This window comes from Delphinapterus leucas, chromosome 1, assembly GCF_059928025.1.
Source record: "Delphinapterus leucas isolate spDelLeu-1000000601 "Yukka" chromosome 1, BTC_Dleu_Yukka2, whole genome shotgun sequence".
Taxonomy (NCBI): Eukaryota; Metazoa; Chordata; class Mammalia; order Artiodactyla; family Monodontidae; genus Delphinapterus; species Delphinapterus leucas.
This window is the reverse complement of record NC_143129.1, coordinates 6,793,896-6,817,518: the sequence shown is the minus strand read 5'-3', so window position 1 is coordinate 6,817,518 and position 23,623 is coordinate 6,793,896. Positions and strand designations below refer to the sequence as shown.

At 65.0% G+C, this 23,623-nt stretch overlaps 2 protein-coding genes across 2 annotated transcripts in view; both read left to right on the top strand.

The window, feature by feature from the left end:
• Positions 1–2,614: 2,614 nt before the first annotated feature.
• LOC111168346 (receptor-type tyrosine-protein phosphatase V-like) lies at positions 2,615–15,963 on the top strand. Its single transcript, XM_089901688.1, is given in 30 exon segments — positions 2,615–2,671; positions 2,783–3,374; positions 3,565–3,834; positions 4,006–4,280; positions 4,970–5,111; positions 5,114–5,227; positions 5,325–5,366; positions 5,369–5,569; positions 5,699–5,927; positions 5,929–5,951; positions 6,971–7,144; positions 7,147–7,251; positions 8,774–9,037; positions 9,198–9,300; positions 9,302–9,375; positions 9,646–9,927; positions 10,158–10,301; positions 10,554–10,764; positions 11,271–11,335; positions 12,247–12,373; positions 12,450–12,497; positions 12,994–13,087; positions 13,191–13,248; positions 13,251–13,280; positions 13,376–13,452; positions 14,267–14,401; positions 14,961–15,083; positions 15,519–15,651; positions 15,716–15,830; positions 15,951–15,963. Coding segments are annotated over 30 exon segments (4,320 nt in total).
• The window catches only part of LGR6 (leucine rich repeat containing G protein-coupled receptor 6), a 98,539-nt gene continuing 90,873 nt past the window's right edge, over positions 15,958–23,623 (top strand). Inside the window, exon 1 of the mRNA XM_022562018.3 lies at positions 15,958–18,035. Coding sequence (XP_022417726.1) covers positions 17,836–18,035 — 200 coding nt within the window. The 5' untranslated portion in view covers positions 15,958–17,835. The remainder of the gene's footprint in view (positions 18,036–23,623) is intronic.

Genomic DNA, 23,623 nt, shown 5'->3' with positions numbered 1-23,623 from the left:
GGGCGGCTTCCATTCCGCGTGTCCCTGGCTGTGTAGGGGAGACAGAGACACAGAGAGCTGGGATCCGCGCGGAGGACGCTGCAGAGAGCCCGGCTGGGAGGGCTGGTGGGAGGTGCGGAGTGGCTCTGGGTGCCCCCCAGACACCCAGCCCCCACCCGACCCAGTTTCCTGACACCTCTGGGTGCCGGCTGGTGCAGGGGACTTTCCATACTTTTCAAGCCCCTGGCTGAAGGACCCGCGTGTAGGCTGGCCCAGCCGCCCTGGGACTCCCGGGAAGAGCCCTGTTCTTCGCTGGAACTCAGGCCCCTGTAGGAGGACTTCAGGACAGAACAGAGTTCTCTCCCTCCCAAGCCCAGAGCCAGCGAAATGGACATGTGTTCCCCAACGTGGCCTTTCTCTCCAGAGGCCTTCCTGCTCCCGCCCCACCCGGCGCCCGCCGCCTTGATGTCCCTGGATGCCACCCGTGCACGTGCACCCGGGCAGGTGTGTGCACCCTCGTGGCTCACGAGTGTTGCCTGCGTACACTGTCAGGCCACATACATGGCCAGGCTGCCGGCACGCACACCCCCTCGCCCCACGCAACAACCTGGTCAGACGGACCCAGGCCTATCCCCTCCCTGGGGACCTTTGCCGGGGCGTGGGAGATGCCCAAGGCCAGGCTTCAGCGGTGGGAGCGGAAGGGGTGCCAGAAGAGGGAGGGCTGCCGGGCAGCAGTGGGGAGACGGGCTGGTTCGCACTCGGGAGCCAGGAGGCCTGGACCTGTCCCCTGTCCGCCGCTGCCTCTGGCTGGCTCTCTCCAGAAGGAATCAGTAAGGTGCTCGAGGGCTCTCTAGGTGGAGGATGTGGCTTTGTCTGTGGGAGTGGCTGCTGGGCGGAGACACAGCCCTTGTGGTGCTTCTTGGCTGAATGGAGAGGCTTGGGTTGGGGAGACTGCTTCTATCGTCAGGACCTTCCTGCACCCTCTCCAGACTGCCCCTGCTCCCCAGCCCAAGGCTGCCCCAGTCTGGCTGGGGGTTGACAGATGTGCCCCTATGGCCAGGTGCCTCAGCCAGGCCCCGTCCATAGGACTAGCTGTGGGACCCCCTTTTCTGGGAAGTCTTGGGAACAGTCTGAGACCTCACCGCTTACCTAAAGCCGTGCCCTGCTGTACCTCTTCTACTTAGATTCCAAATTAGGGTGTTTCCACCCCACTTCTCCAGCCTCTGCAGGTTCACCAAAGTGAGGTGCCCAGGTGAGAGGGAGGGCCAAAGGTGCAGTGTTTCCCCCTCCTCTTGGCCAGACTGGCCCCAGATCAGTTTCCCTAGTTGTTCCCCACCCCCAGCCCTTTTGAAAGAGCGTATGTGCGCGCGCGCGCACACACACACACACACACACACACACACACACACGTGTGCGCGCGCGCGGCCTGGAAAATCTGATGAGGCTGCAGTGCTGAGTTTCCAGGCCCCCATCCAGAGGCCGGTGAGCAGCCCTGAGGTTTGGGGCTGGGCAGAGCGGGGACGGGCAGGTAGCCCCCAGCTCTGGCCGGGGCTGGTCCCTGTGCAGGCCCGCGCTCCCTGCCAGACAGCCTGAGAGAAGGGTCCTCAGGAAGCCAGTTAGCTGTTCAGACTTTATGTACCTACCTGCCTGTTTGCTGGGCGTCCGCCTCCCCACCTTCGAGCCCGCTCCGGGGCCCAGAGCTGCTTCCTTTCCTCCATCTCCCTTTCCTCCTTTCCCCGCGTCAGCTGCCTTGGGGTGGCGGCTCCGGGGGAGTGCTTCCAGGTGAGTTGTTGGCTCCAGCCTGTGGGGGGCCTGACCTCCGGGAGGCTGCCCGGGCCTTCGCAGGCCTGAGGCCAGGTGGGGGCGGGGTCTAGGTAGAGGGGGTGGGGCGGGGAGGGGTCTAGGTAGAGGGGGTGGGGCGGGGAGGGGTCTAGGTAGAGGGGGTGGGGCGGGGGCGGGGCGGGGGGGGGAGGCAAGCACGCATCCTAGGGGGCCGGGAGCAGGAGCTGGAGGTCCCAGGTTCAAGCCCAGCTCCCCTCCTCACGCTGGGGCCTGGGCTCTTCCCTCCCTGGATATTTCTTCCTTATCTGGGGGGCAAGGGTGTGAAACCAGAGGGCTCTTCTAGACCTACCATCACTGGGACTCAAGGTTTTTGGGACAGACGTGCGCCTGTGTATGTCCACAAGCGACGCACACGCATAGCTGGTCCATCCACCCAGCACCCAGCCACACACACCCCCACCACGTCACCAGGACCCCTCTGCACAGGAACACAAAGGCCCGGTCCACCTCTGCGCGTGGAGGGTCAGACACCCCCTCCTCTCCCGGGGGGCGTGGCGTCGGGGACCCAGCTGTCTCTGCCCACCCGCAAGGCCGTCTCTCCTCTGGGTCTGGGTCTCGAGGGACAGTTTCCTGCCTGGAAAGCCAACAGCTGGAAGAGGGTGGAGCTGGGGGTGCAGGGGGAGGTGAGCTTGCCTGCAGCCTGGGGGCCGCAGCCCTGTGCCCCTGACAGGGCCCTGCTGGCACAGGGTCTGGGCTGGGGAGGGAGTGCCTCGCTCTCCGCCCGCTGACCAAGGGGAGGGTGGGGATGGGCTCCTCCTGCTACCGCCCAGCTCTCCCTGCAGACTCAGCCGGGATGGGGTCCCCATTCCTGCGCGCGGTCCTCCTGTGGCTCCCAGGCTTCCTGACCGAGGTGAGGTGCGCCCCTGCTCTCCAGGGCATCCAGGCCTCCCCCCGCCCCATGGCCCCACGGCTGGGCTGCATTAAGCAGGGCAGGGGAGGCTCCTTCCCACCCCCTTGACAGGACAGCAGGACGGTCTGCTTCTGGTCCCAGGGCCTCTGCACCTCGGTGTCCTGCGGTGATGCCCTTCGGCCATGTCTGCGGAAGCCAGACGAGAGGACAGCCTTTTCTCTGGTCCTGGCTGGAGCCCAGAGCCTCTGCCCATCTCTTCCCACACCCTTGCCCCCTCCCTACAGGAAGACAAGTGCCCCTCCCTGGAAGGGGGTCCACTCGGGGAGAGTGGAGGTAGGTGCCTTCCATGGCGAGGGGGCTGGGCAAGGCTGTTTCTCTGCCCAGACCCCGCCTCTGCTCTGGCCCTTCCGGCCTCTCCTCCTCCTCTGGGGCAGAAGGTGTTGGGAGACTCTGACCCAGCCCTTCTCCCCCGGACCGCCTCTGAGGGTGAATGTCAGCGTCCAGGGGAGGTCTGCCAGCCACACCCTCTGCCTCAGCCGCCTGACCCCCCTGGGGTCCCCGGAAGAGCAGCCATTCCGGGCCCACACCAACGCGTCCAGCTTTGAGTTCCAGGACCTGGTGCCGGGAAGTCGCTACCAGCTGGAGGCGACAGCCCTGCGCCCCTGAGGGCAGAACACCACTGTCATCCGCACTGCCCACACAGGTGCATGGCCTGCGGGCAGGGGAGGGGCCGAGCAGGATGTGGCTGCCCTGGAGGGTTGGCAGGGGGCAGAGTGGCCAGAGACGGTGAGGTCTCTGAGGACCACGCCTGCTGCAGTGACTCGTCAGGGGCACTAGAAGCAGAGGTGATGCCCCGGCCCTGAACTTGGTGCCTCTCTCTGCCTCTGATGCAGCCCTGTTGACGGTCCAGGACCTGCAGCTCCGTAGCTCGGGGAGCCCGTCCCGCCTGGAGGCCTTGCGGGGCGCTGCCCCCGGGGGGCAGAATGGCTACCAGATTCTCTTCTACTACCTGGAGTCACAGACATTGGCTCACAATGTGTCCGCGTCCCCGGGCACCCTGTCCGACAATTCTAGTGACCTCTTACCCGGCAGCGAGCACGCTCTGGAGGTTCCCACCTGGGCTGCCGACCTCCAAGCGAAGCCCAGCATCCATCAGTGGACAGGTAAGGCCAGCGCTCGGCAAGGCCCCAGGGGGCGGCTGGTCTGGGAGTGGGGGGCCGTCCAGAGCCGCGTCCCGTGACTGGGCTCCTGGGCTGCTGCTGCTGGGGCGGTGCCCGGGCCCCGCGTCGGGCCCTCTCTCCAGCCCGGCTGTGCTCTCCCCACCCTTTCTCCAGTGCCTGTGCCTCCAGCTCAGCTGACGCTGCGTGCGCCAGGTGCCAGTGCCCTGCAGGCCTCCTGGAATGGCTCTGGGGGCGCCGCCTGGCTGCGTCTCGTGCTCACAGACCTCTTCGGCGACTCCAACCTGACGGCGGGGGTCACACGGGGCATCTCCAGTCACACCTTCCCTCGCCTCTCTCCGGGAACCCCCTATGAGCTGACACTCAGCGCTGTTGCCGGGCCCCATCTGGCAGCAGGGCCCAACGCCACCGAGTGGGCTGGTGCGTGCTGGGTGGGTAAGGGGTCGCCGCAGAGGCTCTTCAGTCAAGCAGGCAGGAGCCAGCTGGTGGGGTGGGCTTCCAGGAGTCCTGCAGGGAAGGGGTGAGGCCTGCCTGGAGGGGGTGCCCTCCTGCAGGCTGGTGGCAGGAGTCCGCCTGCCCCCCCCTCCCCCCCACAGGCGACGATGCTGGTGACACTTACCAGCACCGGCAGCGTCCATGTGCCAGCCCCGTGCCAGGCACTTCTGTGTGTCACCTCGTTTATCCCCCAGAACAGCCCCTTAAGTTGTGTTATCTCCGTACGGTGGAGGGACCGAGGTTCAGAGAGAGAAGGACCAGGTCCCGAGGCTTAGGAGTGTCCAGCTAGGCTGAGCCCGCGGGGACTTTGCTGCACTTTTGCTCAGGGAAGTGCTGTCTCACTGCCGCTCGCTGGCTGTGGGTCTCGGGCAAAGTGCTGACCCTCTCTGTGCTTCAGCCTCTGTATCTTAAAGCAGAATGATGATGGCAGCCTTGTGAGGAGTGTGAGGTCTGGCACCGGATGTGTTATCGTTTGTCACCACATCCTCGGCCGGGTCCCAGGACTCACCCAGAATATGGCTCAGGGTCACTGCCAGCGCCTGGATGAGGCCTGGTCCAGGGCGTGCGGGAAGAAGCTGACACGGGGGTCCAGGACCTTCTGCACGTGTGTCTCCTTTCCCCACAGATCCCTCAGTAACCCCTGGACCTGGTACTCGCTCCCCGGCCCCCAGAGCTCTGGGCCACCTGGAAGGCAGGGCCGGGGGCCCGGGATGGCTACCTGCTCAGGCTAAGTGGGCCGGTGGAGAAGACCATCACGCTGGGCCCCGGGCCCTTAATGCCACGTTCCCGGGGCCCCTGCCCGCTGGACACTACGCTCTAGAGCTGAGGGTTCTGGCCGGGCCCTATGACGCCTAGGCCCAGGCCAGTGCCTGGCTGGAGGGGAGTCTGTGCTGGCGGGGTACAGGCTGGGGTCCTGCCCAGGGGCACCTGCATCAGGAGACGTGTGAGTCCTCACTCTCCAGGGACCACACCTTCTCCAGATGCTGCAGCCCAGCACCGGAAAGGCAATGGTACCGAGCTGCCCCGGACGGGCTGGAGGCCGGCAGGGAGCCTGGGACCCAGGTACTGCCCTACACCCAGGGAGCCCCCAGCCTCCTCAGAAACATCGCTGGGCCACCTGGTGCCACCCAGGTCACTCTCCAGGGACATGGGGCCCACTACCAGGGGACAGTGGACACTGTCCCCTCTCCAGGCAACACCCCCCTGAGCACCATAAGTCACACAGGTGAGTGCCAGCCACTGCGGACCCTGGTCTGGGGCTGGGGGGCTTTGCCTCGGGGTGGAGATCTGGGTGGGGACATCACAGCGCCACAGACATTGCAGGGTTCCCTTACAAAACCGCTCCTCTCTCCAGGGCCCCTGGCACCGCAGTCGCTGGAGGTCATCGGCAGGGGCAGCCCCTCTGACTTGACCGTTGGCTGGGCCCCAGCACCAGGGCAGCGGGAAGCCTACAGGGTCGGCTGGCGCCAGGAGGGCAGCCAGAGCTCTCTGGGCGGTCTTGTCGCCCTGGGCCCCGATACTTCCGGCCTGACGCTGAGGGGCCCCGTGCCCGGCTCCTGCTACACCATGTGGGTGTGGGAGTGGGCAGAGGGCCAGCGCCTGCCCCCGTGAGTTCCCGGCTGTGGGCCCTGGGTGGCCAGCCTGGGCGGTGGCGGTGGGGACCAACGTCCTTCACACGCCGCCCTCTGTGTGCCGTGTTCCTGGCTCAGAAGCCGTGCATCCATCCAAGGTGGGGCCGCTCATGAATCTGTTTGCAAGCATTCTCCACCTCCTGCCATCTGGTCGGCCATCCATCCATCCATCCGTCCATCCATCCTTCCAACAAATATTTAATGAATGCCTCCCATTTCTAGGTATGGGGTTAGGCGCTAAAGCTAACAATTATGAAGAAGACCATCTAGAAAGGAAGGCTGCCGGGTAAACAGATGGTTTATGTGTCTGTTAAAGTAATGCGTATTGGTTCATACATCACAGCGTAAACGTAGATGCACAGAGAAGAATACACACGATGTATTTGAACCATTTGAAGCTCTGTTCTCACAGGTTAAAACTGAGGACTGTGGGGAATTGTATGTGGTTCTGGCTAATCTTTCAGGGTTTACAGAAGGGCCACCTTAGAGAGTCAGGGAAGGGTTCCCAGAGGAAGGAGGTGGGCCGAGAAGCGTGTGTGTCTGAGTAGGGTGGGCAGAGAGGGGCCTTAGCAAGGGGCAAGTGTGGACCCAGGCCCTCAGGTTGGGGTGAGAGAGAGAGAGAGGGAGGGAGAGAAACAGAGGGAGAGGGGGGGAGGGAGAGAGGAAGAGAGACAGAGAGAGATTGGGAGGTGGGGGCCAAACGTCAGTGGCTGAGCTGGAGGCCCGTGTCCCGGGTGTGAGACACAGGCGCTGGGTGCTGGCAGGGACCAGGTGGACCAGACGTCACCTTCCAGGAGCTGGTGGTCTGGGAAGCAGGTGGGGCGCAGGCGTCAGGGCGGAGACCGTGTCATCCAAGAGGTTTTCCTGGGAGGGAAGGAAGGAGCGGGCTGGAGCCTGGTGGCTAGCTGTGCCTGGAGACCAGCGAGCAGGGCACAGACGACGCAGCAGGAGGGGCGGCGCTGGGTTGTTCCAAATCCGTTTCTTCCTGTCCTCAGTCCCTGCGCCTCCCGCCAACCTGAGCCTGGGCCTGGCCGCCCAGCCCCCTGCCCTGCGGGCTGTCTGCAGCACCCCCCACCCCCCTGTCGGGGGCAGGAACAGCTTCCTCCTGTGGCTGTACCACCTGAGCCCCCTGGCTCTGGAGGGTGAGGAGACCCTGACCCCCAAGGCACAGACTTCTCCTGGGCCCAGCCGGCTCCGGGCACCGAGTTCCTGGCGTGGCTGTCCACCCTGCAGGGGCCGGACAAGAGCAGCGGCACCAGTGCCACAGGCTGGACACGTGAGTGCCGCCCGCATGGCCCTGCCTTGCTCAGTGGGTCCCAGGGGCTGCACGGCGCCCTTACCTCCCTGTGGTCTGTGAGCAGGCTGCTGGGTTGACGACGGTTGCTCCCTCGGGCACCAGGACACCCCTCGCCCTGGCCGAGAGTCCCCGGGGCCTGGCCCTTCTGGCACCAGGAAGGCGGGCAGAACCTGGGCTTTGCTCCCGGGCGGTGGCATGGGCTGGGCCCTCGAGCTCTCTCATGACCAGAGACGGGGAGGTGGGGACTGGGTGGACCAGAGGACCGGCTGCCAGGCCCCCAGGGCCCCTTGCTCGGTGTTCTCTCACTTAAACGACATCCGGGAGGCCTCCATCTCACGGAGGAAGAAGCCAAACACAGGGCAGGCTCTCAGTCCTCAGTGGGGCGTCGGGGTTCGTGTGCGGGCAGTATGGCCCAGGGTCCATGCTCCTGGCCACGTACCAACCCCAGAGAGAAGGGGGGGTGGGGGGCCCCAGGAAGGGTCACAGTTCCTGAAGTACAGGACGGGTCACACGGTGAGGCCCAGAGGCCCAGAGCCGGGAGGCTGGGCCAGGAAGCCCCTCCCAGAGGCCCGAGGCCTGCTCGGTGGAGCCGGGCAACAGTGGGGTCTCCTTGTCCAGCGTCATCCTTCTCCAGTGTGGTGGCCCACACTGCCCGCCCTGCCCTCCCGACCCCTCCCAGGACCCTGAGACCTCGGACCGGCCAGGGAGGGGTGGGAAAGCTCCAGCCAGGGGCTCTAACTGGCTCAGACCCGGATCGGGCCTGTGCCTCTTTGAGCCTCAGTTTACAAAGGAGGGGTCCACCAGGTGACCCCAGGCCCTGGGCCCAAGGGGAGGGTGGAGGGGCCCCGCCTGGACCCCAGACACTGCCTGCCCTTTAACCTATCCACCCACTCGGGGGGCTGTCAGAGCTGGGGCTGGGCCCGGAAAAGGCTCTGCGTGTAACCCCCTGGCCGCCCCGTCTGGCTGGGAGAGCGGTGGTCGATGTGCTCACTCAGCATGGCCGGGGCTCGTGCTCTGCTGTCTGGGGAAGTCAGGAGGTGGTCTGCCTCCCCACGGGTAGAATCTCCTCTCACTGGTCCCCTGAACCGGTGTTTCGCGACTGGGCCAAGGGTGGAGGGCCAAGTGGGGCCCTTTCGGAGGAAGGGGCCATGATCGGGGCTGTGCTCTTCACCCCGCGCTAGAGCTGCCCTTAGCAAGTCCCCAGTCCCCGCACGGGGGCCTAAACCGCAGGCGTCCCCAGTTCCGAGGCCACAGGTCTGAGACCCAGGCTGGCAGAGTCCTCGGTGAGTGGACGGCTGTCCCTCAGTGTCTGCGTTCCAGCCCCTCTGGGTCAGGGCCCACACCGATGACCTTTTACCTTCCTCACCTCTTTAGGGACTGAATCTCCAAATACAGTCACGCTATGAGATCCTGAGGGTCTGGACTTCAACTTGGATTTTGGGGGACACAGTTCAGGCCATGACACCTCCCTTCTCTCCCCCCGACCCTGTTGTCCCCTCAGCCCCCCTCGCCCCCCCTCTCGTAAGTGTGGCCAGTGAAGGCCCCACCCAGCCCCGGGCATCCTGGGTCCACACGCCGTGGGGCCGGGACAGCTACCAGGGGACCCTGTACCAGGCAGGTGTCCCGGTGGGCTCCAGCCCTGTGGGGGCCCAGGTGGACAGTGCCAGTTTCTCAGCTCTGACTCCGGGCACTGAGTACGAGGTGCAGGTGGTCGCACAAGCCGGGCCCCTCCATGTGGCAACAGCCGGCGCCTCCGGCTGGATCTGTGAGCGGCATTGGAATGGCCGGGGGAGGAGCAGTGGGCAGGGCCTCCCCTGGACCCCTGCTCCCTCCCTTGGTGGCACCGCTGCCCCCCAGTCGCCCGTCCCACCTGCACCACGAGGGCCCTGTGTGGGGTCACAGGCGTCCTGCTCTCCTCCCCACAGCCTCACTGGTGCCCATCAAGCTGCTGGTGTCCATGCAGGCGGGCAGTGCTGTGGTCAGCCTGGCCTGGGCCAGCGGCCGCCTGGGGCACGGAGTGTGCCGCACTCAACCTCTCCCTGTCCGTGCTGTGCCAGGCGGGGCCGCTCCAGGCCTCCACGCACCTGGTGCTGCTGCCCGTGGGTACGTCGGTGTCTGTCAGGGGGAACAGAGCACCCTGACCGCTGCCCATCCTGTCCCAGCCCTGCTCGTCTGGGTGTGTGCCGTGCCCACCCGCCCTCGGGATGCCCCTCGCTCTCCAGATGGGCGTCAGGTCCCGAGGAGACCTTATTTCTCCCTGTGGCCGCTGCCCCTTTCCAGGGACAGAAATGCCTGGTCCCTCTGCGCCTCTGATTTTGACCACCTCTTGGGCTGCGCTGACTCCCACGCGATGTGGAACACTTGAACCCGCAGAGCCCGACCCAGTGGAGGACGTGCGGTGCCAGCCCGAGGTCACCCGCATGGCTCTGGCCTGGATGGTGCCCAAGGGGGACGTGGACACGTGTCCGGTGGTGGCGGAGCAGCTGGCAGCAGGAGGGGACGCCCACCTTGTCTTCCAGGCCAACACCTCTGGGGATGCCCTCCTGCTGTCCCGCCTGCAGCCCGCCACGTCCTACCGCCTCAGCCTCTCCGTGCGGGGCAGGAACGGCCCGTGGAGCCGGGAAGTCACCGTGGTGTGTGCCACTGCTGCCGAGGGTAGGCGCCCCCTTGGCCTCAGGCCCCGCTCCCTCAGTCTTCCTCCCCCATCGCCCCCAGCCCCGGCCCCGACCCTGACCCAACGCCACACTCGTTTGACACCCCCTGCGTGGCTTGTGCCCAGCACCCAGCCCAGTTTGGATTCTGTGCGTCCAGTCAGCTGCCATTGCAGGCATGGCCCTGCCCTTGGGGGCTGCTATCAGGGCCTCACTCTCCCCACCCGCCCCCAGCCTGGCACCCCCACCCCCGATCTGGCCGAGGCCCCCAGCTGGAGCCTGAGATGGGGATGGACGTGCTGATATCCCAGGGCATGTTTGGCGAGGATGACGGGCAGATCCAGTGGTATGGCGTCATCGCCACTGCTAACATGCCGCGTGAGTCCCGGCCCAGGCGGGTGGGTGACCCTGGCTACTGCCTGGCAGGGGTGGCGTGGGGCCCAGGCGCTGACACGGGTGAGATGAAATGTCTGAGGCCGGCGGGAGTCTTGGCGCAGGAAGGGGGACTGGGACGTTCTGGCGGAAGGGACTGGTATACTAACGGGGGCGGGCACGTCTAGAACACGGGCAAGCCCCTCTGGCCCCACCCCACTGCCCACCTGCCCCGCCCCCTCCCTGTTCCTCTCCTAGTGGCACGGCCTCCCTGTGAAGCCATCAACCACACCTGATACGACCACCACTATGGGGGATGTGACTCCTACCTGGCCGTCCTGCTCCCCAGCCCCTTCTACCCGGGGCCCTGGGCCGTGCCGACGTCCTGGATGGTGCCTGTGGGAACAGAGGACCGCGGCCAGACCCAGGATGTTTGTAATGGGCAGCTCAAGCCGGGTTCCCACTATTGGTGAGGGCCAAAGCTGAAGGGAGGGGGAGACACTGAAAGTTTCATTGATGGGTTGTTTACACCTGTGTCAACAAAAGAGCTGGGCTGATTCACAGAGAGAAAGCATGTGCTGGTCCAGGAGGGTCAGTAGAGTTATTCTGACTGGGCTTCCTGGTAGGCAAGGCAAAAAGGGGAATGCCCACCTGCCACATGGTTCTTTTCTCAGCAAAGCAGGGGATGGATTCTCTTTCGCTTTGCTAGGGCTATACCGAGGATACCAGGCACCTGTTTCTAGGGCTTCTTGCTCTCAGAATAGGGCAGTGGAGGCAGGAGAGAAGCTGGGAGAGGGTGGAGTTTGCTCTGAAGTCTCAGATGACAGGGCGCCAAGCCCTAAACAGGTGAGGGGGGCTCCTGCTACCTGACCATCTGCTGCCCGTGACTCAGTTTCCTGGGAGGGGCGCAGCCCTCTTTGCCTGCCATGTCCCCCCCCCCGCCCCGCAATGGAAGGTCCTGCCCCTCTGTGACAGGTTCAGTGTTGCAGCCTTTACCAGGTACAGCTCTGAGACCCTCATCTCCTTCTCAGCCTTCTCAGGTAGGTGGGCACCCAGCTAGGACTCCAGCTGGGTCCTGGGGTGGGGATTGGTGCTGGGACCTCCCTTCTGAGGCTCAGCTACCAGCAGGGACCTGTCCTGCCTAACAGAGCTAGGAGCCCCAGAGCCAGCGAAGGAGGTGCTCCTGGTGGCAGCCCTGGCCTGGGTGGGCTGGGGGTAGTGGGCAAGACAGGCATTGAGGAAACGGTTTGCTGCTGCTGTGATCGCTCTACCCTCCCGCAAGGCTTCCCTCCGCCATGCTGCTCCCGGTTGGCCACCGTATTCTGGAGCAGTGCTGACCAGTAGAAACATAAGGCAAGCCACAAGTGAGAGCCACATCTGTGGTTCCCAGTAGCTATGTTAAAAAGAGAAAAATAAACAGGTGCAATTAATCTCAACCACATTTTATTTAAACCAAGATATTAAAAATATCATATCAACACGTGATCAACTTTTTAAAATGATTAATGAGAGATTTTACATCCTTTTCTTTTTAATCAGTGAAACTTTGAAATCCTGTGTGTAGCTTATGCTTGCAGCAAATCTGAAATTGGAGCCGCTCCGGTTCAAGTGCTCAGTAGAGTAGCCCAGGGCACGTGGCGACCGTACTGGACAGAGCAGCTCCAGAAGGTGTGGGGCCAGGCCTCCGCCCTCTTGTCCTCAAGGGTGTTGGGTGGGCCCTGCTCAGGAGCTGGGGGCAGGGAGGGCTCACAGGCTGTTCTCGGTGCCCGTCCAGGGTGGTCCCCCTGGCAGCCTTCTCTGGCCTCGGTTCAGCACCTGGGACTTCCTTCTGCAGGGTGAGGGCTGTCACTGAGCCCTCCACCCAGGGGGTCTCGGGCCCAGGGGAGGCTGGTGTGTCTCACGGGGCGGCAGGTCGGGGCTGCCCAGCTCACCCTTCCGTCTCCGTCCACAGAGCCCCGGGCCAGCGGGTCCCGGGCGGCCGTGCCCCTCCCAGCAGCGGTGGGCGTCGCAGCGGGCGGTGGCCTTGCGCTTGGCGCCTTGCTGGGCCTGCTGTTCTGGAGGCGAGTGCAGGGGCGGAGGTGAGTGGCGGGGAGGCCTGGGCCGGCGTGTTGGGGGAGCCCCAGGCTGCCTCCCAGGCCCCGTCACCCTCTGCAGGTCGGAGAAGAACCTGTGCTCCCAGGAGCTGGCGGCTTGCAACCTGCGGTGAGTGTGCGGCCCCTGGCCCGCCCTCCACAGGCTCGGTGATGACGGGGTCTCCCCGGGACTGCGTCCCTCGCCCCCCCAGCCGAGCCCGCCCTCAGCCGCTGTCACACCCTCGTCACCCTGCTCCCAGGGGCCCCCGGCTCCTCCCAGGCCCTCAGCCTCTGCCTCCAGACTCCCGTCCTCTCGGTCCCCGACTGACCACCTGGACGGTTGCGGGCCAAGTCGCTTCCGTCTCCTTCTTTCTCTCCGACGTCGGATTTCGCAATCTTCCCAATAGCGCTACTGTTCTTCCTTCTCTCGGCCGCACCCTGAGCGGCGCTGCGAGCAGCTGTGCCCAGAGCCATCCTCAGGACCCGGGGGCGGGGCCTCAGACACTCATGCCCACCTCCTCCGAGTGTGGTCCTGTTTGCCCTGCCCCCTCTCTCTGGCCCCTACGGGTGCCCAGGGCAGGACTCTGCACACCAGGGCCGCCACCTACTCGTCTCTCTTCCCCCAGGTGGACCCACCGACCCATCCCTGCCCACAGCTTCCGACAGGGCTATGAGGCCAAGAGCGCCCGTGCCCACCAGGCTTTCTTTCAGGAGTTCGAGGTGAGGCCTCTGCCGCCCCCAGGCTCTGGGGGGCCCCAGCTGTGCACGACCCCGCCCCCGGTGTGGGGGTGACATGGGTCTGCTTCGGCCCCCGTCTCTGCAGGAGCTGAAGGAGGTGGGCAAGGGGCAGCCTAGGCTGGAGGCCGAGCACCCTGCCGACACCACGAGAACCGCTACCCTCTCGTGCTGCCCTGTGAGCATGGCAGGCAGGGGTGTGCGGGCCGCAGCTCGGCCCGGAGGAGGCGCTGCGTGTGCCCGCCCTGAATGCGCGGCTTTTAGCGTCTGCAGATGACCACTGCCGGGTCAGGCTGACCCCGCTGGATGGAGAGCCTCACTCCAATTACGTCAACACCAGCTTCATCCCGGTAGAGCCGCCTGCGTGCTGGCTGCGGCATCCACTCGGGAGGGGCCCGGTTTGCAGGACACGCTGTCCTGCCCTAGCCGTCCATGAAGACCGCCAGCTTGTGTGTCTTGTGTGTTGGTCGCTGTGCTGGGACCGCAGGAGGCAGGGCTGGGCTACGCGGATTCTCACCTTCAAAGGAGCAGGAGTTGTGTGTGTGTGTGTGTGTGTGTGTGTGTGTGTGTGTGTGAGACGCCTGCCATGCGGCATGACAGGTGCTGTACTAAGGGCACACGTGTGGTGCTCAGAGCTCATGAAGAAGGAACGTTTAGTCCACCTAGGAATCAAGAAAGGCTTCCTGGAGGAGGGGGCATTTGGTCTCTTGAAGGATGAGCAGAATCCTGATAAGTGATGAAAGAGGGGCAGACATTGCAGCTGGACAGACCCAGAGAAGAGCCGGGTGGGACATGTGGACAGAGTGTGGCGGGGTCATCAGGTGGAGGCAGGAGAAGAAGATGGGGCTGTTGGAGGAGGGACTGAGTGCCGGCCTTGGGGATCTGGGTGGGCAGTGGAGCCCTGGGAGAAATGCAGATGGTGTGTGTCGGGTGGTGAAGGGGTGGCCTGGGGAGGCTACTTCGGGGCCATCAGTGTCTTGTCATCGTCCCATCGAGGTGGGGCTGTCTCCAAGTCACCCTCCTGATTTGGGTCCTTGGTGCACGTGTGTTCACGTGTGTGCACACGTATCGGCCTGCACACGAAGTCCTCACTCCCAGAGATCACCCATGGGATGCATGGCTGTGTGCTGGGGCCCCAGTTAACGTGATCCTGCCCACCCCCAGGGCTACACCCGCCCGCAGGAGTTCATCACCACCCAGGGGCTTCTAAAGAAGACCCTGGAGGACTTCTGGCAGCTGGCGTGGGAGCAGCAGGTCCGGGTCGTTGTCATGCTGACGGTGGGCATGGAGAGTGGGCGGGTGAGCGTGCCACAGCCCCCGGGGTGGCCACCAGGTGGCAGGCTCTCCCCACAGGACCAGCTGTGGGTCTGGGAGGCCAGGTGAGGCCTGGGGGTTGGTGGGGTCCCCAGGCCGCCCAGGATGGGGCAGGGAAGGAGACCAGGAACCCAGGCTCCCAGCTGGACTCGCCTCCATTGCCTCTGCTGTTTCTCACCGAGACCACCCTCTCCTGCTCCGGGCCCAGTCTGCGTCCTTGCTTTAAACATGCCTGTGCCCTGCTCTGTGCGGGGCCCTGGGACAACACCTTTGAGCCCCTCCAGCTGGAGCGGTGAGGCCAGGCCAGGTGGTCCTAAGTAAGGCCATGCAGTTTGCACAGGAGCCCGGCAGCTGCCTGGAAGTCCCAGGGGTCACATAGAGGTCTGGGGATGGAGGTGCTGCGGCCGGGCCGGGGGAGAGAGGCTTCCGGACAAGCAGGGTGACGGAGACAGACGGGTGGGTGGGAGGTGCTGATACAGCAGGGGTGGCAGTGATGGGGGGCCCACACCTGCCCCCCAGCCCCGCTCTGACCCTCTGGCCCTAGGTGCTACGTGAGCACCACTGGCCAGCCGACTCCACCCCTGTCACCCACGGTCGCATCCCCGTCCACCTCCTGGCCGAGGAGCCCGAGGACGAGTGGACCACACGGGACTTCCAGCTGCAGCACGTGCGTACCCGCGAGCGAGGGGTTGTGACTCCTTGGAAGGTTGGCTCACCTCCTGGGCCCCTGGCCGCCCCCTTGCCCAGGAGGTTGGAGGTTAGGGAGGGTAGGGAAGCACAGGGAAGGCTAAGGGTCATCCGAAGTTGGATGAGAAGGGACGGTTTCTGCCCTGCCCTGCGCCCGGCTCAGGGCCCCCGCTCACCCCAGACCCCTGGGCCCCATCCGCCTTCCCAGGCTGTGACCTCCTGGGGCAGCAGTGCCCCCCTCCCCCTTGGGCCCCCTGCAGGCAGACTCCCCGGGAGGCTGGAGGAGCTGAGGGGAGCATCCCAGTGTGGGGGGCACCACCCCGCCCTCAAGATCTGGTGACAGAATGAGGGCTGAGCAGAGGACGGTGGGTTAGGAGGGGACGGAGAAGCAGCTCCTCTGCCCCCCAGCCTCCAGGCTGCCCAGCAACTGTAGTGGACAATGAAGCAGCTGCAGTTCACCACCCGGCCAGACCACAGCGTCCCCGAGACCCCCAGCTCCCTGCTGGCCTTTGTGGACCCCGTTCGGGAGAGGAGTGGGGCCTGTCCTGGTGCAGGCAGGCGGGGCAGGCGGCGGGTGGCAGGGGCGGGCTGGGGAAGGGCCCCGCTTCACAGCCCTGGGCCCTCTGACCCGCAGTGCAGGCGTGGGCCGCTCGGACACCTTTGTGGCCCTGTCAGGGCTGCTGTAGCAGCTGGGGGAGGAGGATACAGTGGTCAAGCCAGAGGCCGAGTGCGTTCTGTCCATCCATGCCAGGGCCTGGTGGGAAACAGGAGCGGGGCTGGGGGGCCCTGTTGGGTGGCTTTCGCGGGGCAGCCCCCAGCCCCGCCCTCCAGTTTCCCCGTTCCTCAGATCTAGTTTCTAGTGTCCGGGGGGCGGCCCTGGATTCAGAGCAGGTTACTCGGGGTGAGGGGGCACAGCCGCTGCCCTGTGCACAGCAGGACCGGCCTGGCCCTGCCCGCCCCCTGCAACCCGGCCTTCCCGTTTCCCGCCGCCGGCGGCAGGCGCGGGGGACTCACTGCTGCATGGCCAGAGCGGCTGGGTTTTCTCTGCCTCCTTCGCTCCACCACAGTGCGGGAGTCTGGGGAGGGAAAACCAGGAGGAGAAGCAGAAAGGAGGGCAGGAGTGCTCACGTGGCGACACCATCACCCACGGCCTCACCAGGGCCCATCCGTCCCCTCATCAACCAGGAGGCCCTGGATGGCTGGCGCCAGCGGCGGGGCCCCAGCTGCTCCCGGTAGAGGGCCTGGGGGACACAGAAAGCCTGCACAAACCAGAGCAGGACGCCCCGAAAGGAGTCAGACCCCGAATCGGGGAGGGGCAGGGCTCTCCTTGGCCGCCCCGAGCTCCTCGTGAAAGGCGAGGGGTCAGAGTGCAGCAGGGCAGGCTCCCCGCTCACCTGGGCCTCCCTGGGCTGGGTCACACCCTCTTCACACTCGTTCCCAGGAGTCGGGGTTGGCCCATGACGACCCTCCAGTAGGCGGGCTGGAGCCTCGCGCTGGGCCCGGGCCCCGCCATGCTGAGGGGGCAGCAGGGCCCCCGCACCAGAGCTGCAAAGGAGCAGGGGGGCCGCAGCGAGTGGGGAGTGAGGCCGGGAACACGGCCGAGTGGGCAGCACCCCTGTGGTCTCTCCGGCCCTCCGTGCACAAGGACCACCCAGGCCTTCCTGGGGGCTCATCTACATCAGGGCCGAGCCCCACGCCCCAGAGGCCAACGGTTGGTTTCCGCCTTCCTGGCCCAGCCGTGCAGCCCCTGGGGCCCGGGAGGTGAGAGCAGTGGCAGAGAATGGGAGGGGGGTGATGAGTGGCCCTGGGCGGGTGACGGTCCTGGATGAAGGGCCACTGGCTGCCCTGAGGCTTTCAGGCTGCCGCTGTACACTCAGGATGGACCGCGTGGGGACAGCAAGGTCAGGAGACGCGGCCGGCTCTCACTCCCCCCTGGGCTTGGCCCGGCGCCGGGATGAGCCCAGCTTCAGCCACCGTCTCTCGCCCTCAAGCCTCCCGCCTGGCCCTTCCAGCCTCAGGCTGGTGGAGCTGCAGCTGCCGGACTGGCCTCCAGGTGGCGCCAGACTGCCGACTCAGGCCGGCCCGGACCGCCAGGTGGGCGCGTCCCCCAGCCGGGCGCCTGGCTCCATCCCGGGAGCAGGGTCCAGGGCTCCCGGGCTCCCACCTGACTGGGGCCGCGTGCAAGACGCTTTGTGAGTGGACGTCACACCTTCTCTAGTGGGGGGCCTGGGGCTCGGCTGGAAGTCTCCTCCTGTAGCCACCCGACCTCCACCCGCCCCGCGGCTCCGGCCCTTCACGGCCCACCTGGCGAGACAACCCCTCGCTCCCCTCCCCAGGAGCCAGGATGCGGCGGGTGACCCCGAGTTGTACTTCTGGGGCTGCTCCCCCCCCCAAGTGGGTGACCTCGAACAAACAAGGTGCTTCCGGGGCCCTCCTCCGATCCCCTGTGGCCCCGAGGCTGTCCGCTCTGGCACAGGGTCCTGAGCCCGCAGCCCAAACGCCTGCAGGACCCGCTCTCCGCTCTCCGGGTTGTTTGGTTTTTTCTTTCCTGGATGAAATTCCTGCCAGCTCGGAGGGAAGGAGGGAAGGGGAGCGAGAGGCGAGAAAGTTCCCTGGCTCCGCCCTCCCCTGCCAAGCCCAACCCGTGAAACCCAGGAGTGAAGACGGCGCAGCGATGCCTGCTCCTCTCTGACTGTGCGCCACCGGTGCCCGCCGCCCTCCCGGCCGCCGCGATGCCCAGTGCACCCGGGCTCCGCGCCCTCTGGCTCTGCGCCGCACTCTGCGCCTCCCCGTGCGCCCCCCAGCCTGGGCCGCGGCCCGCCTGCCCGGCCCCCTGCCGCTGCCATGAGGACGGCATCATGCTGTCGGCCGACTGCTCTGAGCGCGGGCTCTCGGCGGTGCCGGGGGACCTGGACCCCCTGACGGCTTACCTGTGAGTACCACGCGCTTCTCCCTGAGCCCGCCTGGCTGCGCGCTGGCCGGGCCGGCCTCAGTCTGGGGCACCTGCGCAGCTGGAGCCCCGAGGCCCAGGCATCTCCTGCCCTGTCCTGGACTGCGGGGCCGTGACGGGGAGAACAGTCCCAGGCTGAAGGCCAGGCGAGTGGTGAGGCCGGGCTTCCCTGACCGGTTCCCAGTTGGCCCCTGTCTCGGGGCCTAATGGCGCGAGCCCAGGCTAGGTGAGAGGTGGGTCTCCGGGCCCCGAGCAGAGGGGCCCAGACTGCCGCCCCTTCTCCTCTTGCCGGTTTCTTCTCCTGCAGAGCAGCTCCCAGGGCGGTGGCCCGGGGCTCAGTGGAGGAGAGGGGAGGGGCCCCGTGGGGGGAAAGATTGTCCCCGGCCGGGGCAAGGAGAGCAGAGCAGTCACTCGAGCTGGGTGGCCTTGGTGGGGGTCCCAGAAGCCAGGAGAGGGGACTAAGCCACTCTCGTCTCCTCCAAGATGTCCCTGCTGGCTCCATCTCTCTCCACTGAGGCCTCTGGCTCCCCAGGGGCCTCCCTGAAGTCACGTCCCAAGAGGCCATGTTGGAGACACTAATTTGTGGGCAGTGCCAAGCTGAAAACCAAAGAGCTGTTTTTAGAGTCTGAGTTAGGGTGAGATGGTGTGTGAAGTGGACCCTACTGGGGGCAGCTGCCCCTCAGGGCTTGAGGGCTGGGGGCTCTGGCCTGGCCACCTGGGCAGGAGGAGGGAGTGAGCGCACACTCCAGACCACCTGCCTCCCCCCTGCTCTGGGGAGAGGAAGGCTTCCTGGCTCAGCCCCGCCTGGGCCTCCATGACCTCTTCTCGGAGGAGGAGAGTCTGGGCCATCTGTCCCGGAGGTGGGGTCCCAGAGCTCTGTGGCTTTGGGCTCCAGGGCCTGGGGGCTCTGAGGAAACAGGAGCTAGTTTTTAGAGTCAGGCAAGTATTTGTTGAACTAAATGGGACCAGGGCAGCTCCCCTTTAGCCGTTTTACATGTGTGTGGGTGAAGTGGGTAGGACATTGTCTCATTTGAAGACAGGGTTCTGTGGCTAAAAAGAATTTGGAAATGACTTCTGTGGAGCCTTTCTCTGGGGAAGCAGGAGAAAGTTCCCTTTTCCAGGCTGAGGGGCTCACTGGTCCCACCTCCTTCCCCAGACCCATCCTTTCTCAGGAGGACTTGGGGAAAAGAGGGCAGTGTCGCCATCAGAATCCACGCTGCTGGAGGGTTGCCCCCACCGTCTCGTCACAGTTCCCCGGGCGCTCTCACGTCTGCATTTGGGGTTTTCTGAGCCGACCCTGAGTCTCCCTGGGGCCTGAGAAAGCCCCTCTCTCCCAGGACTCAGCCTGTGCGTCCCAGGGCAGGAGGAAGGGTCCCACGTGGCCTGGGGACCTTAGCAGCAGGCCCTGGAATGTTGGAGGGAGGGGAAGACGCAGGGTCCCCCTTGGCCGCGCAGAGTCTTGTCTGGGTGGTGAGTGGAGTGTCTCTGCAGGGCGGTGGGCCTCCTTTCTCTGCCTCTCTGGAGAGTGGCCCAGGCACAAACGCACCGTGGAAGGGTGGGCGCGAGGGCCGCCCCCTTCCCTCCTCAGCAAAGTGAGGGTATGCCAGTCCAGCCCCAAGTGGCCCAGCTCTGGCCGAGGACGGCCCACACTTTCATTGGATGCTGGGGCCCGCAGGGCCTCTCGTCTGGGCCACCCAAGCCCTGGCCCCTTCCTAGCTCTGCCCCCGACAGAGTCACTCGAGTCCTCTGAGCCTCGGGGTCTTCGTCTGTACGTGGGGACAAGTGGGTGGTGGGCAGGCCAAGTGAGGCGACGTGTCGTGTAAACTCCCCGGCACAGTGCCTGACACATACGAGCAGTGCCTGAACCCTAACACGGGAGGAAATGGCACCCGGGGTGAGCGCAGAACCTAAGGGAACAGGCTGTGGCGGGATGAGGGGAGGCGACCGCGGGGTGCTGGCCTCAGTCAGTGCCTGGCTGCTCCGGGTGGGGCTCGGGGTCCAGCCAGCTGTGAACACTGGGGATGGGGTGGGAGGACATGGAGGAGAAGGTGAAAGGTCAGATGAGAACACGTGGATGTACAGGGGGCGGCCGGTCAGAGGGTGCCCTTGAAGACCTTCAGAAGGTGCCAGAGACAGAGCCGTAGGGGGCACCAAGGAACTTGGGGCTCCAGGAGACACCCAGCCCGTGCAAAGAGCTGCCCACCGCTGCCCCGCTCTCTTGGTCCCACTGCGTCTCTGCTCTGCCCTCACCTGCAAAGACGACACTCCCTCAGGGTCGGACGCCCGGCTGATTGGGTTGAAGGGACTGACGCCAAACACCCACAGGCCCTTGGCGTCTCTCCAACCCGCGGTCTCAGTGAGGCTCGTGGGGACTCATGAGGGTTTGGATGTCCTCCCTGGAACTCACCCGGGAGACACGGACCCCTGGCTCTGGGGCACCCGGAAGGTGGGGCGGCCCTTGCTCTATCCCGTCCCACGTCCGCACAGCGAGGGGACAGAGATATACACGTGTTGTTGGCAATACCCAGGGCTGTCCCTGACTTGGAGAATCTGGGTAGTATTCTGAGTCCCTCCTTTGCCCCCAGAGTTGAGCAGAGACAGGAAGTGGGTGGGGGGGCCGAGCTGCTTGTAAAGGCCTGAGGCTCGTTCGCTTGCACTGACCCTTCAGCACCCATTTCCATCACCTTCTGCCTCCGGGACGAAGGGGGGCCCCCACTCCGCGACCGCCGTCAGGCAGCTTACTGCCTCCTTGGGACCTTACTCCCTGTAAGGCTGCTGTGATGACCGCTGACCTCGATGAAAGGTCAGACGCAGCGTGTGTGTAGATTCTGGGTAGTTTCCATCCTACTCATGACTGCCTGGGGGTGGTGAGACGGAGGCAGGGCGCTGGGGAGAGCGGGGGTCCCAGCACAGGTGCTGGTCACGGCAGAGCAGGACCGCAGTCATCACAAGCTGGTGACCTGGGCCAGTTTCCTCATCTGTAAATGGAGCTCACGCCTGCCTCACAGGGCTGTTGTCTGAATTCACTGAGGCAACGTTTGTAAAGGGTTTGGCACAGTGTCCGGCCCTTGGGAAGAGCCCAGTGTTAGTGGTGTTGTTATTAGGGTGACTGGGGCCAAGAAGTGTTAGTCAGGGAGGTCTTCCTGGAGGAGGAAGTGTGGGGCTAGCACTGTGGGAAGTGCGGGATGGGCGCGTCTGTGTGTTGGAGGATGAGAGAGGAGAGAGTGGCTGCAGGGAGCCGGGAGGAGCCCTCTGGGGCCTGGAGAGGCTTTAGTTTTCTCCTGGCCGGTGTGGACGCAGAGCTTCGAGGGAGGTGAGGCAGCAACGGGTGGGATACCCCAGCCCGCTCCCCAGCGCAGCGGCTGGTCCCTGCAGGGCCTGTCGTCTGAAGAAGCAGAGAAACATGTGGCTCCAGGGAGGAGAGCGGCCTTGCGGGCTGCGTCTGGGAAATCCATGGGCCTCTTCTCATTCTGGACCTCGGAGGCCGCCCTTTCCGGGCCAGGCCTCCGTGTCCTTTTCTAATAGATTCTAAGAGCCTGAGCTTCTCCCCACCCCATAAACTCGGGGTTTGAGTTCTAACCCTCAGCCCGTGCCAGAACATTTCCAGACCACAATGCGCACAGGTTTTGTTGAGAAACAGGGCCGGAGATGCAGGAGAGATCGGCTCTGAGCCTCCTGTCCTGGCACAGGACCTCCCCCGGGGGGAGCGGGGAGGCGCTCCAGGAGGAGGGTCCCCTAGGGACTGGGTGCCAGCCTTTCTATGAAGCAGAGCCGGGGTGGGGGGGGGGAGTTGGCCCATCACGGGGCAGGTCCGGTGGGGGGGTCGCTGGAGGAGGGCGAGCGTGTCGGGGAGCCAACACCCCAGTTCAAAAGAAAGGCAGGAAGCAGCCCCGGGCGAAAGAAAAAGGAAACCTCTGGGCTCCGGCAGCAGCGGTGCGGGCTCAGCGGGTGGGCGGCGGGCAGAGGAGAAGAAAGCCCGGCTTAGAGCAAAGTCACCCGGCCCGCCCTGCCAGCCCCGCCTCTCCCCTTCCGAGGGCTCGACCCGACGGCTTCCGCGCGGACCGTGCCCACCAGGCAGCAGGCAGGGCGGGCACGGTGCCGGGTGCCCGACGGGGAGGCCCTGCAGGAGCCCTGGGCTCCAGTCTCAGCACTTCGGTTTATGGGCTGTGCGTCCTCTGGCCGCCACTCACTCGCTCCAAAGTTTCTCTTTCTTCATGTTGAGAATGGAAACGCCGCCGACAGCATTCACTGGGAAGGGCGGTAGGAGGAGCCACGGGACGAAGGGGCAAAGCCTTGTGTCTGCTTTAAAACGTTGACCATGGGTGCTGTTTTTCTCAACCCTCCACTGCAAAGGACCTACTGAGGCCCAGGAGGGATAACAGAAATGCCTGTGACCGGCGCAGACTTAGGGAGACAGAGTCTAAGTTCTGCAGCCCCATTGGGCTGCCTTTCCTCCCCCCTCCCTCCCCTTCCCCACTTCCCCCCTTCCCCCTTCTTCCCTCCCCTCCCTCCCCCTTCCCCCTCCCCCTCCCTCCCCTTCCCCCTCCCCCTTCCCCCTCCCTCGCCCTTCCTCCTCCCCCTTCCCCCTTCTTTCCTCCCCCTCCCATCCCCTTCTTCCCCTCCCCCTTCCCTCCCTCCCTCCCTCCCTCCCTCCCTCCCTCCCTCCTCCCTTCCTTTTTAAAAATTTACTTACTTTATTTTATTATTTATTTATTTTTGGCTGCATTGGGTCTTTGTTGCTGCATGTGGGCTCTCTCTAGCTGCGGCAAGCGGGGGCTACTCTTCGTTGCCGTGGCGGTGCGTGGGCCTCTCACCGCGGTGGCTTCCCCTGTTGTGGAGCACAGGCTCTAGGCGCACTGGCTTCAGTAGTTGTGGCACACGGGCTCAGTAGTTGTGGCACACAGGCTCTAGAGCGCAGGCTCAGTAGTTGTGGTGCAGGGGGTTTAGTTGCTCTGCGGCATGTGGGATCTTCCCAAACCAGGGCTCGAACCTGTGTCCCCTGCCTTGGCAGACGGACTCTTAACCACTGCGCCACCAGGGAAGCCCCCTTCCTTCTTTCTTCCCTCCCTCCCTCCCTCCCTCCCTCCCTCCTTCCTTACTAATCAAGCCCCCTCCCACTGACCTTCAGGGAAATGACCTTCCCTGGAGCCCATTCTGCTCTTGGGCTCCTGATGGGGACAGGCGGGGGGGGGGGGGACGGGGGCGGGGTGATGGAGGAAGTGACCATTCTCACAGGGTTCCCTGGAAGAGATGGGCCAGCCTGGCACCTGTGAGGACTCTTCCAAGAGGAAAAGTCTGGACTTCCAGGTGACTCCTCTCTGGAGAGTCCAGCTTCTCCCCAGAAACCGAGTTCCGTGGAAAGAGCGGGTTCTCTGGTGCAGCACAAGGAAAGCTAGGTGTGCATGGCCGAGGTACCTGGCTCCTTTCTGCCCTGGGACACGCCCTGAGGGGCTGCAAGGACCCTAACGACTGTGTGTGACCTTAGGAGCAGTGCTCTGGGCCCCTTGGGAAGGTACAAGGGACGGGAGTGTGGGAGAAATTTCCAACCTTCGGCCCCCACGTTGGAAAAG